General features: G+C 47.3%; 1 protein-coding gene across 1 annotated transcript in view; it reads right to left on the minus strand.

The window, feature by feature from the left end:
- The window catches only part of GRIK4 (glutamate ionotropic receptor kainate type subunit 4), a 493,806-nt gene that overhangs the window by 51,891 nt on the left and 425,106 nt on the right, over positions 1–16,809 (minus strand). The window contains exons 12-13 of the mRNA XM_053929106.1: positions 9,395–9,502; positions 5,134–5,337 (exon numbers count right to left, since the gene is read on the minus strand). Coding sequence (XP_053785081.1) covers positions 5,134–5,337; positions 9,395–9,502 — 312 coding nt within the window. The remainder of the gene's footprint in view (positions 1–5,133; positions 5,338–9,394; positions 9,503–16,809) is intronic.

Raw genomic sequence — 16,809 nt, forward strand, 5'->3', positions numbered from 1 at the left:
CCATGGACTTTGATGTCAGACAGGCTTGGCTATGAATTCCAGATCAATCACTTGACAGTTGTATGACCCTGAGTTAGCTTCTCTGTTAAGCTGAAGTTAACCTCAGCTTCATTTTAATAAAATATGAATAATAATGTGTATCTCATAGGATTGTTGCTGGAGAAGAAATGATGCATATAAACACCTGGCAAGTAGTGGGCACTCAATAAACAGTAGTTATGAGCATCATTAACTCTGCTCCAAAGCCATGCCTGCCTCTCTGGAGCTGAACTATTTCTTTCTTTCTCTGTATTCCCATAAACTTGTGTCAATGATTCCATTTTGCATATAGTACATGCTATAGTCTCATTATTTTTATACACTAGGCCTCAAAGTATAGTTGGGGCCACTATATAAATTGTAAGAATGGATCCTCCAAGCAGACCTAGTAGGCACATGGCTTGGCAAATTAAAGGTATCTTTGCAGGAAGAAACCCTATGTGTGGATAGAGCCTCACACCAAGGCACATGCAGTGTGAAGGCTAGTTTCAGGCCCCATTCACCCCAGTCCAATATACAATTTGCACAACAGCACTTGGAAGTTTTGTATATGTGAGCTCGGGGAAAGTAAAAACTTTATCTTCTCAGCAAGCACACTGATGTTGAATCAGTGCATCCCAGGGAAGGTAACATGGGCCAAGGACAGAAAATAATCAGCAGGGTTAGTAGGGCCCTGGCTTCAGGTTCAGGAGTAGGATCCTGACTCCTGGGGATGGTGGGAGTATAACGGCAAAGGTTAGCTGCATCAGAAACCTAAGCTTGAGGGATAATCAGGAGCTGCCAAAACTGGGTGGTGAACAAGAAAATGCTTTGGGGAGTAAGACAGAGGTTAAGTGCCTGCACGCTGAGCCTGCAGGACTGTATCACCTCTGCCACATGGGTAGGTAATCAGGACCAGACGGTTCTTAGAAGATATCAAGATACCACTTTTCATAGCTTCCTTTCCCACCCCTCCCCAGATCAATTCCTTACTGCCTGTCTGTTCTGTTTAAAGCAAGACAGTCTCTTAGAAAGTTGTCCAATGCCTTCATTGATACATTTTAATTTCCTCTGCAGACCTCTCACTCCCCCAGGAGGCTGGCACTTGGTGGGAAAGGTGGAAATAATTTCCTAGAACTGAGCCTTCTGACACATTTCCCAGGCTGTTTCCAGATGCCCATGGGGTTTGGAGAAGCACCCAATCTGAAGCTGCTGAGGTGGTTCTGAACATAACTGAACTCAACGCCTGCCCTCTCCCCAGATTCCCATATCAACTCCTTCAGTGGGAAAAAACTAAAAACAAAAAACAAACAAACAAACAAAAAAACAGCACAGGGATATAAGGATGGCCGGCAAAGTCCTGAGATCTTTTCCTAAATCTGAGGCTGACCTCTGGGCCCCAGGTTCTATTAACCCAGGGCGGGGACAGGCTTGAGAGGGCCTTATGAGGAAGGAAGGCTTCACAGGCTTTCTCACTGCTGTGGTGGTTGGGCCCATGTCTTCATGATTTTCCACCCTCTTGGCTGGCCCAGCTCACTGTGTCTGCTCTTCCTGACTCTTCACGATGCCTCACATCACTCACTGCTCCATGTCCCTCTAGCCTCCAGCCTGAGGCTTCCTTAGGCTGCTAAAAGGTGAGGCGAACATTCATGAGTGCAGGACCTCTTGGTAACCGGGCACACACTGGTTCCCCCAGCTGCTGTGGGAGGGAGGTGGGTGCCGGGTCGCTGCGCTCACTGGTCCAGCACACCTCGAGTGGCTAGTAATGACGGTGCTGTCACCACTGCCTGGAGATCTGACTGCTTTGAAGGAGGCCAGAGGGTCCCGTGGTATGAACTCCATTCAGTCGATGACAGACGGCACTCGGCAGGTGATTTTTCCTCCCTCCCACCCTGGGTTGTTTGGTGAGGCTGTCCTTCCACAGGCCTCTCTGCAGACTGCCCATCAGCTGGGCTTGGTGCAAAGTCATGGCCAGCACAGTGACACGGTGACACACTCCCATGTAACCTCCCTCCTGCCTGCCACCATGCCTCCCTCACTGCTGTGATCCTGGAATCGCACTCCTAAGTTAGTGTAAAGCCTCCCCTTGGGCTCTGTCTTCAGGGAGCACAGCCTAAGATAACTCTCACACTCCTTGTATGTCAGGCTCTATGTGAGCACATGTGTGTGTGTGACATTTTAAATCCTTACAAACAGTTTTTCCAGAGGAACACTAAAGCCCTGGGGAAGGGATGGGAAGGATGAAATAAATCTCTCCAGAACACACAGGTAGTAGGTGGGTGAGCTGACACTTTTTGCAGGTCCATCTGACCTCAAGATCTCTGCTCTCAGACCGTGAGTGCTGCAGCAGACAGACCAGGGCTGAGTGCTGGCTGTACACTTGCTCACTGTGTGATCTCTGATAGGTCACTCAGAGGCCCTGAGCCCACGCCTCCTCATCTGCATGAGAGGCAAATTCAGGTGCCGGGAGCGACTCTGAGGTCTCTTCCAGCTGGGACACCCAGGAATGCCAAGGCTCTGTGAACACGACCTCTGGAACGTTCATGCGTGGCTTGGGGAAGGAGTCTTATAGATGGAACCAGGACTTAGGACAACTATAATCCCAGGTTTTGACATCCTGGCAGACACATCAAAGCTTCGAACCTGGGGAAGGACAGGTCCCAGTGGCACCCGCTCTTGCCCTCCTGCCCAGTCGATCCCAGGGGTGTTCAGACAGCCTTCTGGCTGGAGTGCTCTTCCTGTCCTTCAGAAGTCCACTCAAACATCATTTCCCAAGGAAAGCATCCCTCCCCCACCCACTTTCCTCTCAAGATTGGAGCCCACTCTCTCCGGGAGCTCTCACCGTCCCTCCTCCTGTGCCTTTCTTGCGCTGCTCAGAGTAAAATTATACATGGATGTGATCGTTCACTCATGTCTGTCTCTCACTGGGAAGATTCACAGAGCAGCATCCTTGTTTATTTCATCCGCTATTCAGTCTCCAATGTTTAGAATCATGGAAGGTGTTCAATAAATATTTATTAAATGAATGGGTTTAATTTACCATGTAGCCAAGTTGTGATAAGACCAAAGCAACAGCATTTTGGCTTGAAAGCTGATCTGGGGTGAATGGTAAGATTTTTGTCTCATTGCCTAAGTCATTCTATGTGTAGCTGCATGTCCTCAAGTCCCAGGCTGCTCTCCTCTCCCTGCCAGTTCATGTCACAGGAATAAGGGGCTGTGTGCTGACTCTGACATCCCTGAGGTTACCCACCAGTTACCAGGCAGTGGAAGGGGGCTGGAGAAAAGGGCTCAAGGGGATTGAGCCCACCAGTAAAAGGGAAGGGAAAGGCCTGGTGTTCCCACTTTCTGTTTACCCTGCTGGGCTGCATGTTCACACTGCAGGAGGACTGTTTCAAGAGGATCTGCAACTGTACAGAAAAGCAGCACATCCTTTTCTGCTGAAGCTTGGTGTCATCAGCAGGTTAGGCCTGAGTCTCACAAACAACAAGTGACTCTGCAGGAGGCTTCACCAACACCCTGGGAGTGGCAGAAGGCTGCACCTGGGTCAGCCTTCCGCTGACAAGCCTTTCCCCGGAGCAAGGCCCCACTTCTGACCCAGCTCCCTCCACACTCTAGCATGCGGACAGTTCCCAGTCCTTGAACAAGCCGTGCCGTTCAGCCTTCTGGGTCACTGTAGATGCTGTGCCACCAGGCATGCTCCTGAGCACCATCCTCCTCAGCTCTGAGGGCCCGTGCTCTGGTCTGCAGAGCTTGCACAAGGCTCTGCCACAGGCAGCTGAGTTAATACCCCACTTATACTAGGATTTTATCTTATAGTCCAACTTTGGTATAGGTAAAGTGTTAAAGGGACAGGAGTAAAGAGAAAAGAAAAGAAAAGAAAAAAAGAAAGCAGAGGTGGAAGGGAGAGAAATGTGAGGGAGGGAGGGAGGAGAAAGAAGAAGGAAGGACAGACTGGCCTGGATTTATGTGCACCTTTCTTAGTGACATCAAAGTCCAGCTGAGGTGTGTACTGTGACAGAAAGTATGTGGGCTCTGGAGTGACAAGGATCTGGGTTCAAATCTCAGCCCAGTCTTCACACAGCTTTGTGGGTTCAGGCAAATCATTCAAGCTCCAGGTGGCTCAGTTTTTAAGTGGGGATAAGAAGTAGTTAAAAGGTAAGTTGAAACAGGATCAGAGATCATGTCTGTAAAGCACACTGCCTACTGATAGTAGCCAGGAAGCTGCCAGAGAGCAGCAGGGTTCCTCCTGCTCTCAGAACCCACAGAGAGGGCAAGGGGTCAGCTCAAGGTCGTGCTCAGAACCCAGGTCTGGGCTCTCTACAGTGGGGTGCCCATCACCTATCCTGACCAGAAACACTCAGTTATGAAATATGGACTGTGAATTAACAATAACCTAATTAATTTTTATAGATATTAATAGTGTATACCCCGATAAAAAGAGACTTCCCGCTGGAAGAACTTTCTATATCCTTGCTCTAACCTAACAGATGACTGATATTCTGAGAAGCTCACCTGTGTTTTAATCCATATTCACTGTGAAAATCTACAGCCTGAGCAAGTGCACCTTGGCCCTGAGTCTGTGGAAGCACATGAACGGCAGCAGAAAATAATATAAGTAACAATAACTGTAACTCTGACCAACTCCTCTGACAGTTGATCCTTTTCCCCTGTTATTTAATCTTGTGTCCCCTGACAGCATCTCTCAAAGGTCAAGGTCAACTGACAGTGTGTTTCACTTTCTCAGGGCCTGTCCAAGCCCTGCCAGTCGTGCTAATGAATAATAAAATAATCAGAACAAACGAAGAGCACCTGGATTGTCCAAAAATGGAACCCAGCCTCTCTAACTCATGTTAATTGGTCAAAGCCTCCCTTACCTGTTCCAGGTACTGGACTGGGAAAACACCATGATGTCAAATATTTACCAACAATTATCACTGCTGCCTGGCTCAGTGCCAGCTCAGTAAAGACTTGAGTGATGAATAGACAAATAAATGAAAAATGCATTAATAATGGACTGAGTAAATGGAGGGTTCATAAGGATACAGCACAATTTTATGTCCTTCCATCTCCCTCCCCAACCCACCCCTTAATCCAAATCACCTGCTCTTTCCTTACCCTAGCGATGAGCTCCCCAACCATTCCTGTCCAGGTGCCATTGGCCTCGGGAACGCCGTACACACCATCTCCGACCAGACGGATCTTGTAGTTGAACCGGAGGATCTCTGCCAGCTCTTTGAGCATGTCCACACAAAAACCCTCATAGCGGTCATTGCCTTCCATCTCCTGGTGGTTCCCCTTCAGCATTAAATATGGGTTTTCCTGCAGCAAAACTAGACAGCTGTCATTCTCCTCTTAGCCCTGGTGTCTCAGCCACACGTCATGGGTGACCCAGGGCACAGGAGGTTAGGGAGAACATGGGGTAGAATAAGGAAAGTGGCTTGGATAATGGGCTACTTTGGAGGTGATTAGCTCCCCTCCTCCATCTTCTAGGAACTTCTTTTACCAGGAACGCACAAGGGTTCCACTGCACAGAGCATCAGGCTGAAGCCCCTCTACCTTGTTTAAGGTTATCATCTGATCCCACTGGCACCCCATTCCTTTCTTTTGTTTATTCCACACAGAACCATCACTGAGCATTATGAGATACAAGGATGCTGAGAATATAGCAGGCTAGGTAAGAATATGTAATGAACAACTGCAACACAAGGTAGAGCTCATCCAGCCAGGAGTGTTGGGAAGTGGGGAGGGTCTCTCTGGTGGAGTGTCCAGGGGAGTTTCCATGGAGGAAATGGGAACGGAGCTGGGCTCTGGAAGATGACAGAACACTGACAGATGGACATCATATGGATGGAGGGCATCATGGGCAAGGGAGAGGCATGATCAAGGGCATAATCTGAGTTAGATCAAGCTTGGGCTCTTCAGGGGACAATGGACCACCCATGCTCCACTATGGAGCATGGGTGGTGTAGAGAGGTGGGGGCAGGAGAATAAATTCAGAAAGATGAATTAGGGTCAGTATGGGCCTTGGCTGCCAGGACAAGGTGAGTATACATTGCACATACATAGTAGACAAGCATCAACACTTTTAAAGACTTAAGGATGTGAGTAAAAAATATTAAGTAGCAAGGGACAGAATGTCTGGGAGTGAGAACAGATCTCCCCTGATATGAGATATGGAGTTTTGAGCCATGGTTTGACTCAGGTTGGATTATAGAGTGCTAGAAGGACACAGAAAGGGTCCAGCTTGATGACAGCTTGGGTCTGGGGCACAGAGGGTAGGGGTCTTCAGAGTCCTGGAGCCAGAGAGAGAACTGAGGATGGTGTCTCACTGCCATGGGTGATTTGGGTCATGTTGAATTTGAGTGCTGGTAGGTTATCCAGGAAGAAATGTCTGAGTGACGGAAGGACTGGGGGCAGAGGCTGGAGGCTTCTGTATGGAGGTAATGACTGAAGATCCAGAATGCTGAAGCCATTGAGGGAGAGAACTGAGGATGGACTAGAAGAATAAGAAGAGGTCCTTGGGGAGACCCTGATATTAGTAAAAATGAAGAGCAGCCACAGAAGAAGACAATGCATAGCATCCAGACAAGCTGGAAATCAGGAAAATGAAGTCTTAGAAGTCAAGAAGGAAGAACTTTCAAGAAGGCAGACAGGGCATTTGGGTACTCTGTCACTGGCAATCTTTCATGGGAGAGTTGGTGGGGGTGGCCGAACTCTGCAAGGATTGGGGAGTGAATGAGATCTGCATGGGTGAGATTGGAGTAGCATTTTAAGAAATTAGGAGGTAAAAGAAGGTGGGAAGACTATCTTTCCACCAACTGCTACAAGTCATACCTCTCCCTGAGCTTCAGTTTGCAACTTCAAAGGACAGGGTTGGAGGATGCCCAAGGGTCCACCAAACCTATGATTCATGATTCCCTAAATTGGTGGGTAGCTGAAAGGGCAGTGCGATATGGATAAGGTGGTGGTGATAGCATCTTGGGATGGGAGGGACCAGAGTATATTTGTAGGTAGAAAGGGAGGAAACCTTCAAAAAGGAGAGACTGGAGAAGAAAGATATGTGCTGTTTGGTGCAACATGTCGCAGGCGGAAGGAGACAGGGTCAAGATGAGTGCAAGGCTTGGAAGTGAGCCTGAAGTAAGGTGGGGAGCATGGGTGTGAATACAGAGAAGAGGTGAGGAGACCAAAGGTGAGGGAGCATGCCAGTCCTCAGACTTCAAGCCCACCTGCTGTGTGGGAAGCAGGTAGGCTTAAAGTCTGGGTGTATGAAACTGTTTGATAAAACTGCTTAGGGGATGATAAGAAGTGAGTGAGAGATGAGCACAGGGACCGCTGAGGCTCAAGGGAAGTCAGGCGGCAGTACACAGATCAGCTATTAAGAGCAGGGATTGAGAGGGCAACTGGACTTGAGGAGAGGCATAAGACAAGGTTCTGAGTATTGGGTGCAGACAATTTGAGAAGCTAAGAGAAAGAAGTGCTGAAATGCTAGTTTGCTGAGCTCCAGCTGAAAAGGACTCCTGGGTCAGGAAATGTGGAGACACAGACAGCCCAGAGGCTATGAGGGGGGCAAAGGGAGAGCAATTTTATGAGTGTGCTACAGTGGGAGAGGGGAAGGTAGGAGGTTGTGTATCAGAGGGAGGAAGCTCCAAGTTAAAGATTATGATTCATGATCAAGTCCACTGTCATGTCAATGACATGAGGCAAGTCTCCCTGCTTTTCACACATGCTGCCCTCAGCTCAAGAGCTCCTCTCTGCCCCCTCTGCTTTCCCATCCCTTCTTCTGTCCTTGGGATCCCATATCCTCCTCTGATGCCAATTCATTTCTAAGGACTCCTGTTCTTACAGCCAGGGCTCCACAAAACCATCCTCCTGTCTTAGTTGGTGTACCTGATCCCAGGTAGAATGTCAGTGGAGCCCAGACTGACTCTTCCAGAAATTAAACTCAGTGAAAATCACGGATGTGGACTCAGGGACAGGGCTTGGCTGAAGGTGTCCATCCCTGGGATGGCAACACCCCTAGTGTCACAAAATTATTCTGGCCTTATAGCTCACCTCTCTCTGCCAATGCTCATTTCCTAGGAAAACCTTCACTTCTGAGCATCTTCTGACTGCTGACAATACTCTCCTTGACTCAGTTCTCCCTACCTTTGGAGCCCATCTTCCACGTCCCTTCTTCTCTGAAGGCTTTGCTGACATTTCCAATGGGATGGGAGTCCTCTCCCCTTCAATCCCTAGGGGCTAGGTGCATACCTCCTTCCTGGGTCCTATCCCACTCTGCTTACAGAACATCAATAATTCCAGTCCAGGGCCTGGGCCCCAAGAGTTCACAAAGTTAGTGATGCAGGTTCCTGAGCTCTTTCTATAAGCTCAAAAAGCCTAAAAGAAACCAACACATTTGCAGACCTTGCACATTTAGCAATAATAAGGTTAAGCAGGCTAACTAAGACATCAAGTCTCTGCTTTGGGCCGGAATTATATCAGTATGGCAATGGTGGTTATCTGCTGCTGATAAGATGCTGTACCAGGCAGGGAAAGACACTTTTGATTAGTTAAAGGGATAGGGTGGGGAAGAGAAACAAACTAGTTATTGCATAATACATACAGCTGATTTAATTGACAAATCTGTTAAGACATGAGGCCTTTGGGGATGAAGAAGAATATCTTGGCCATGAATGAACCTGACTGATGCCATCTACTAAATTATAACCTCTCTGAGGCTAGAGACTGAGTCTTACTCATCTTTGTGTCTTCAGGAATGAGCACAGTGCCTGGTACCTGGGGAGAAGGGTCTGGTAATTGTTGAAGAAAACTGAGTAGAAAAGGAAGATGGTTCCTGGACAGTGCCTGGTACCTGGGGAGAAGGGTCTGGTAATTGTTGAAGAAAACTGAGTAGAAAAGGAAGATGGTTCCTGGACCCATAAATTGAGAATGTTTTCTTTACCAGCTGAAAATGAAGAAACAGGCCATGAAAATCCACTGGAGCTCAGGTGCACTGCATGGGGGCATTTTGTACACTATAGGCACCCAGCAAGGTCGGCTGTGATGAGACAGAAGGGGGCCATCCTGGTGAACTTCTTCCACCTGTGTCATAGGCCCCCCTCCCTTGGCCAGGCACAGCTTCCCCAACTGCCTGGAAGAGACATTCACAAACCGCCATCTCCCCACCCCATCCCTCTCCCTCAGCTGCTTTGGAACTCATCGAATGTCATTTCCATATGAAATAGCAACTTGAATTTAATTACACTGCCACAAATTGGTCTTGGTGCTGTGATTAGAGCTCCCATCCTCTGGCCACTGGGAAGCCCACGAGTAACCTAAAGTTGGAAGAGGCAGCCTGGGAGCTGCAGCTGGGAGTCTTGAGGGGCACCCTGCTTACCAGAATGGTGGTGACGACCAAGGTGGTGTTGAAGAGGCTGTTGGACATGTTGGAGGCATAGAGGTGGCGGTCCATGCTGAGGCCATCTGCCACATGCCACTGGCCAATCTGAGGAGACCAAGGAGAAAGGATTGGGAAGAAGTTGGGGAAGGAGGAGTCTGTGGAACTGGGTTGCTGAGGTCCCGCAGGTCCTCAGGGTTGGAAGGAGCTGAGAGGCCAGTCCCCTGTGCTGCATGTAAGCCATAGAAGCAAGGAGAGATATGGCCTATGAAGCAAAGGGGCTAACCCTGGGCAGAGGTACTGTTACATGGGATTGGGGGGGTCAGAGAAGGGTGAGGAGACCTGTGAGAGCAAGGGAAGAAGGGGGTAAAGACTTAGGATAAGCAGAAGAGAAAATGGAAACATTAATCAGGAATTGTATGGAGGTCAGGGAAGTTCTCTGGCACAAAAGGGAATGGAACATGTGGATTCACAGTATCTTGAGGCAGGAATGAGCTTCAAAGCTCTTTTGTTTTATCTTGCCTTTAATAATTCTGATTATCTAAATAAGACTCAGAATGGTGTACTGGAGAGAACTAGCATATACTAGGCATTTAATAAATGTTTGCTGAATGGGTCAATGAATGAATGAACCAGAAGAAGGACAGCCCAGTTTCTAGTCCTGTTGATTCACTTGCTAGCTGTGAGAACATAGGCCAGTTACTTAACTCTTTCTGAGGCTCAGTTTCTCTGCCTATAGTAGAGATGGCAATGTCTACCCTGTCTTCTTCTCAGAGCCCATGAGAGCATGGATGTGTCACTTCGATATTATGTTATTCAGGCCAGACCCAGAATCATGGATCTTGACTGTGTGACCTCAAGAACAGTTGTTGAACCTCTCTGACCATGTTTCCCTTATCCATTTTCTTAACTCCTATGGGGAAAAAAATCCACAACTTAGTTCTCTAGTCTAGAAAGTCACCAAGACCTAAACTCAATAGCACTGGGATTTTAGATGTTTTTTCCCCCCAGTGGAACCCTCCTTATAAATGTGGGTGTGGGTGTGGGTGTGTGTTACCAATATATTTCTACTAGCTGGAGCCTCTGGCAAATCACTTCTGTTGCTGAGTGTTTGATCTGGGTAGCCAGGAGAGATAGCTGGCAGCTGGGTGGAAACCCAATGAAATGCACACATCTGCCTTGCCAGGCATTCCCAGGCACTAGCAGCAGCTTTCCTGGAAAGTCTTACAAGTTCCATGGGTGCCATGTGGTTCTAGTCTCCAGAGCTGGGCTCTGAGCTCCTCTTGCAGAAGCTACAACATCAATAAAGACATGTCTCACCCTTGGCCCCCACCTCCACCCCAAGGGGTCATTGGTTAGTGAGCGGGAACCATCTCCCTCATGTCACTGCCTGGAACTTGAAGAGGGGAGGGCCAGGCTAGGACCACCCTGGACCATCATTGCAGACCTTGTTGTAGGCCCCCAGTTTTAGGCAGGAGCCAGATGGTGTCCATAGGTGATACGTTCACCTGACAAAGGGGAGACGGCCCAAAACTTCTTCCCAAGGCTCTGTGAGCATGACACCTGGAGAAAGGTGAGCAGCTTTCCTCACCTCTGTAAGGCCTGATTGATCCTGTACATGCTCACGGGCACTTTTACTTTACAGTGTCTTATGCATATGGGCACAGGAAGCCTCATTTTATAGATAAAGAAGCTGACACCAAACTAAAAGAACCCACCTAACTTTTCTGAGGTCACCTTGTCCATCAGGTGGGAGGCTTAGGCTTTAACTCCTGTGCTCTTGATCCCAGGTGACTCTTCCCCAAGGAAGCCTTCATGGCCACCCTGTCTGGCTCCCTCAATGTTCTACTGCATGTTTTTGTTTATATGTCTATCTCCCACTAGCCAGTCTGGGCTGGCCTATTTATGCTTGCACCCAACACTTTGCTCAAGGACTGGTACTTGGAAGCAGGGGGAAGCCATCATTTCATATAGGCAGTGTGTTGCTGTCAGTGGGGCAGGGACAAATGCAGGCGAGCCCTCCTCTGGCTCCCTGAATTGCCTACTGCCCCTAAAAAGGACTAGTCAATTCACGTTATTGCCAAGCTTCCTCCATCTCCTCTTTCTGCAGGAAAAAGGAGTGGGGAGGGTGAGGGGTTGTAGTGTAGGCAGCTAGATATAAATAAAGGGAGAAAGCAAAGGAAATCAGACATTATTAAGCATAATAAACTATGGAGTGTAAGTCTGCTTCTCTAGGAAGTTGCAGCCTTCATAGGCACCCCAGGGTACTGCAGCATTGTCCTGCCAAGAGGATCAGTGTTCCTCCCTCCCCTGTGTAGGGAGAAAGAACCAGCTTTCCAATTTCCCAAGGGTGCCACTGGTCCATCCCCTGAGACCATGAGGGGAGTTAAGCACATGTGCAATAGAAGTCACAATGGCAACCATAGAGGCCCGCCAGTCTAGCCTGAGGAAAGGATCAGATTGGATAAGAGACACAACCCCAGAAGATCTAGGGAACAGATTGGTTAAGGGGAGGGCCCAGCAAGGCCCAGGAAAACTGGGGAAGCTGATTGATTAGTTCGAGGGAGTGCCTGGTCCATTCCAAGCCTGAGATAATATAACCAGAGCCTAACAAAGACAAAGCCGCTTTTCCTCTCTCGTCTGGTAACAGGTACTCTCTGTTCGTTTGCACGTTTTCAACATAGCAGTCATGTGGCCCTAGCAGACTTTGTGGACCTGAGTACAGCATCAGATTGGAACAGACTAAGCTAGTTGGATCCAGACAGAGATATGAACTGAGCTTTGGCATGGCACAGAAGACACAGAACTTTTGGACCTTGGGCTTTGTATTGGGCTTGATGAAGGCAAGATTGGACTTTTTCCATGGTGGAACTGTTGGAAATGGGACATTGGCAACTCAGGGGCACTCCTTTGATTTTGCATCTGGAGCCACAAATAAATCTTATTTCCAGACTTCATCATCCCTCCTAAATCCCCCAAAATGTTTTTTTTCATGACACTGCAAGGACCCCACTTCCACCAGCAACAGGATGAGCTGCTAGATTTTCAAGTGAAAGGAGAAAGAATAACAGTAGTTACTGGGCACTCTTGTGCTCAATGTGTCTGAGTTTAATCATCTCTGACTTCTCCCACCCACCCTGTAGAATATTTTATTTTATTTATAAGGAAACTGAGTTCAGAGAGGTTTAATGGCTTGTCTAAGTTCACCTAGTTAGTAGGTGTGGTCCAGGTTTGCACCTAGAGCTGTCTGACTCCTAAATCCAATGTCTTCCTGTCTCTGTTGCTTTCTCTTGGGTGGGGACGTGGACATGCTCCCCCTTGTGAACAGGCCTGGATAACCAGAGAAAGTGTAAAGGGGCCTCAGCCATCTAGAAAGAAACCTGGACACAGAGGTTTTTTCTCCTGAGTTTTGACATTCCACGAAGGTGAAATGATTCTCACGGAGGCTCAGATTCCCTGTCTTCTAAATGGTCAGAATTGGCTCCTGATGGTCTCCTAGGGTGAGAAGGGCCAGATCTGAATAGAAGTACACAAAGAACCATTGAGCTGGATGTCAGCATTTGGATGTTTGGGATAGGACTGAACTTCTTAGTGCCCTATTTGTCATCCTAAATGTGCATTTCACACTGACAGGGCCAGAAAGACCTCAGCCCCATCCTATACCACTTTCCACTTCACTGTGTCCAGGGGACCCAGTCCTCAGCAATTGTCTGCCCCAGCTCTGTACTACCTGGTCTTACCTGAGCCACAAGATCGGTACCCACAGAAGCCAGGGAGAAAATAATTTACTGAGAACTAGATCTGACAGCCTGAGCAATTCACCCACCTCCCACCTTTGAGAACATAGGAAAGAGACTAATTAGCCCCTAAGCTCCAACCAGAAAATGAACCTCCCACCCATCCTTCCATTAGACCCCAAGAAAGTAATAAAGTCATCAGATTCAACAAAGCACTTGGCGGCTATTATCAATGCAATCTAATTGCTGAAAGGCAGTGGGAGGGAAAGTGAGAAACAGAGCCAGGAGCCGTGGGGCACAAGCTAATTGTCCCACCCACTGGGCACCTATCATGCCATGCACATGCCAGGGGTGGGTAGGAGACACAGCTGTCATCACTGACATATGTAGCTCTGCCTCCAGCCAAATTCCTTTGCTTTGCCCTACTGACACCTGCCCCCAAAAACCTCTTGCAGGAACAGCTGTATTGTAAGTCTCTTCCACATGTCCACATGTGTGGTCTTGATTATGCACCAAGTAATGTCTTCTCTTGGCCCTGTCTCTGTACTTCCTGTCTTTCTCAACTTCTCTGTCTTTCTCTCCATTATCCGGGTGGCTCCAGGAGTTGCAGGGAAGGGAGGAGACAGTATGGATTTGGTTTACTATCACTGCTAAACTATACAGCACTTTAATGCACGTATGAAAAAGGCTGACATGGCCATAAGGGTGCACATCTGAGCATGCAGAATACAGGCTGGATTTCAGCCTCTACTTACTTTTGAACACTGTACAATTTGCATCATGAATGCAATGGCCCCAGACTTGGAGGACTTGGGTTTAACCTGTCTTCTATCTCATGAGCTATTTGACTTTGGGTAAGTCACTCCATCCCTCTGAGCTTTACTTTCCATCATCTATAAAATGGGGGTTAAAGTAGTAATTATTACCTCATAGAGTTCTTAAGAAGATTAAATGAGATGGTGTGTGTGCAAACTAGTAACCAGGTATGCATTCATTAATTTAATTTTTAATACCATTGTCTGAGACAGAAGGTGGGATTTCTTCTGTGCCCTACAGAGGACTTTGCATTGCTCAATGTAATTTATTAGACAGATTAGGCCAGTCCCTGGACCAGGAGATCAACATTAGAAATGCAAATTCTCGGGTCCCGTTTCAGACTGACTAGATCACAAACTCTAGAAGTAGGGCCCAGCTAAGTGCATTATAGCAAATACTGTAGATGATCCTGATGTAGAATGGACTAGAACAGAGCAAGAAGAGGAACTCAGACAATAAAACATGCTGAACGGGAAGGTCAAGGGCTTAGAGATGAACAGTGACTTGGTGCCTACCTGTGGTGAGCTAGAAAATGTTTAAAAGGTGGCTCTCCATCACCACCCTGCCCCTCACAGCTGATCCTCCACAGAGGGCAGAAGCTGGTGGTAAGTGGTCACAGCCATTTCTTGTAGCTGACTGGCCTGGGTAAATCCATCCCATTGATCTGCCAACAGCAACCAAGCCTCAACTACAATATGGGGGTATACTCAGCCCACACAGAGGTACACTTCAAGTACCCAGCTTAGGTGACAGGGGAGGTGAGGCTGAGCCATTGGACCCTATGAGACACCTACTACATTGACCATGCTACCAAGATACAGAGTCAAAGTATCTAATACATAGAAATAAACACAGAGAGGCTGCTAAAACAAGGAGACAAAGAAACATAGCCCAAATGAAAGAACAGATCAAAACTCCAGAAAAAGAGTTAAACAAAATGAAGATAAGCAATCTATCAGATGCAGAGTTCAGAACAATAGTTATAAGGATGCTCAAGGAACTTGGTGTGGACCTCAACAGCATAAAACAGATCCATTCAGAAACGAAGGAAACACTAATTGAAATAAAGAACAATTAACAGGGAAACAACAGGAGAGGGGATGAAGCCAAGAATCAAATCAATGATTGGGAACATAGGAAGCAAAAACCAACCAATCAGAACTAGAAGAAAAAAGAATCCCCCAAAATGAGGATGGTGTAAGCAATCTCTGGGACAACTTCAAGAGGTCCAACATTTACATCATAGGGGTGCCAGAAGGAGAAGAGAAACAGCAAGAAATTGGAAATCTATTTGAAAAAATAATGAAAGAAAACCCCTAATCTGGTGAAGGAAATAGACATGCAAATCCAGGAAGCACAGAGTCCCAATTATGATGGATGCAAAGAGGCCCACTCCAAGACACATCATAATTAGAATGCCAAGGGTTAGGACTTCCAGCCAAGATGGAACTGTAGGTAGACACACTGTTCCTCCCTGAACAACCAAAAGAACTGACAGAAAATCAAACTCTATGGAAGTCCAACGACCAAGGAGTTAAAGAAGAAACATTCAGATCAGTAGGAGGGGTGGAGATGGGCAGCCAGGCAGAGAGGACTCACTGCAAGGTGGCAGATGGCAGAGTGGGGCGGGCAAGGCAGCAGCTGGTGGGCCCTCGAGGTGGCAGATTGTGGACTGGACGGTCCCACATTAACATGCAGATAAACCAGGAGAAACAACTGGGGAGTGAAACAGACCTTGAAAACCCATTGTTCCAGTGCAGGGAAATAAAGCCTCAAACCTCTGATTGAAAACATCTGTAGGGGTTGAATCGGCAGCAGAAGGAACTCCCAGCCTCATAGGAGAGTTTGTTGGAGAGATCCAATGAACAGGGACTTAGAAGACACACAAGCCCACCCACCTGGGAATTAACATCAGAAGGGCCCAATTTGCTTGTGGGTAGCGAGGGAAGTGACTGAAAACCAGCAGAAACCGGAGCAAGCAGCATTGTTCCCTCTTGAACCCCTCCCCCACAAACAGCATCACAACAGACTGATGTGGGTTGCCCCGCCCTGGTGAACACCTAAGGCTCCGCCCCTTACTATGTATCAGGAGCTTTCAGACAAAAAAAAAATGACACAAATGAAAGAACAGATCAAAGCTCCAGAAAAAAATACAACTAAGCGACTAAGAGACAGCTAAGTTCAAAGACACAGTTCAGAGGCACAGAGGCACAGTTCAAAACACCGGTAATCAGGATGCTCACAGAATTGGCTGAATGTGGTCGCAAATTAGATGAAAAAATGAAGGCTATGATAAATGAAATAAAGGAAAATGTACAGGGAACCAACAGTAATGGGAAGGAAACTGGGACTCAAATCAACGGTGTGGACCAGAAGGAAGAAAGAAACATCCAACCAGAAAAGAATGAAGAAACAAGAATGCAAAAAAAAAAAAATGAGAAGAGGCTTAGGAACCTCCAGGACATCTTTAAACATCCCTACATCTGAATCATAGGGGTGCCAGAAGGAGAAGAGGAAGAACAAAAAATTGAAAACTTATTTGAAAAAATAATGAAGGAGAACTTCCCCAATCTGGCAAAAGAAATAGACTTCCGGGAAGTCCAGGAAGCTCAGAGAGTGCCAAAGAAGTTGGATTCAAGGAGGAACACACCAAGGCACATCATAATTACATTACTCAAGATTAAAGACAAGGAGAGAATCTTAAAAGCAGCAAGAAAAAAAGAGACAGTTAACTACAAGGGAGTGTCCGTAAGACTGTCAGCTGATTTCTCAAAAGGAACCTTGCAGGCAAGAAGGGGCTGGAAAGAAGTATTTGAAGTCATGAAAGGCAAGGACCTATATCCAAGATTACTCTATCCAGCA

The sequence above is a fragment of the Desmodus rotundus genome, chromosome 7 (genome assembly GCF_022682495.2).
Source record: "Desmodus rotundus isolate HL8 chromosome 7, HLdesRot8A.1, whole genome shotgun sequence".
Lineage (NCBI taxonomy): Eukaryota > Metazoa > Chordata > Mammalia > Chiroptera > Phyllostomidae > Desmodus > Desmodus rotundus.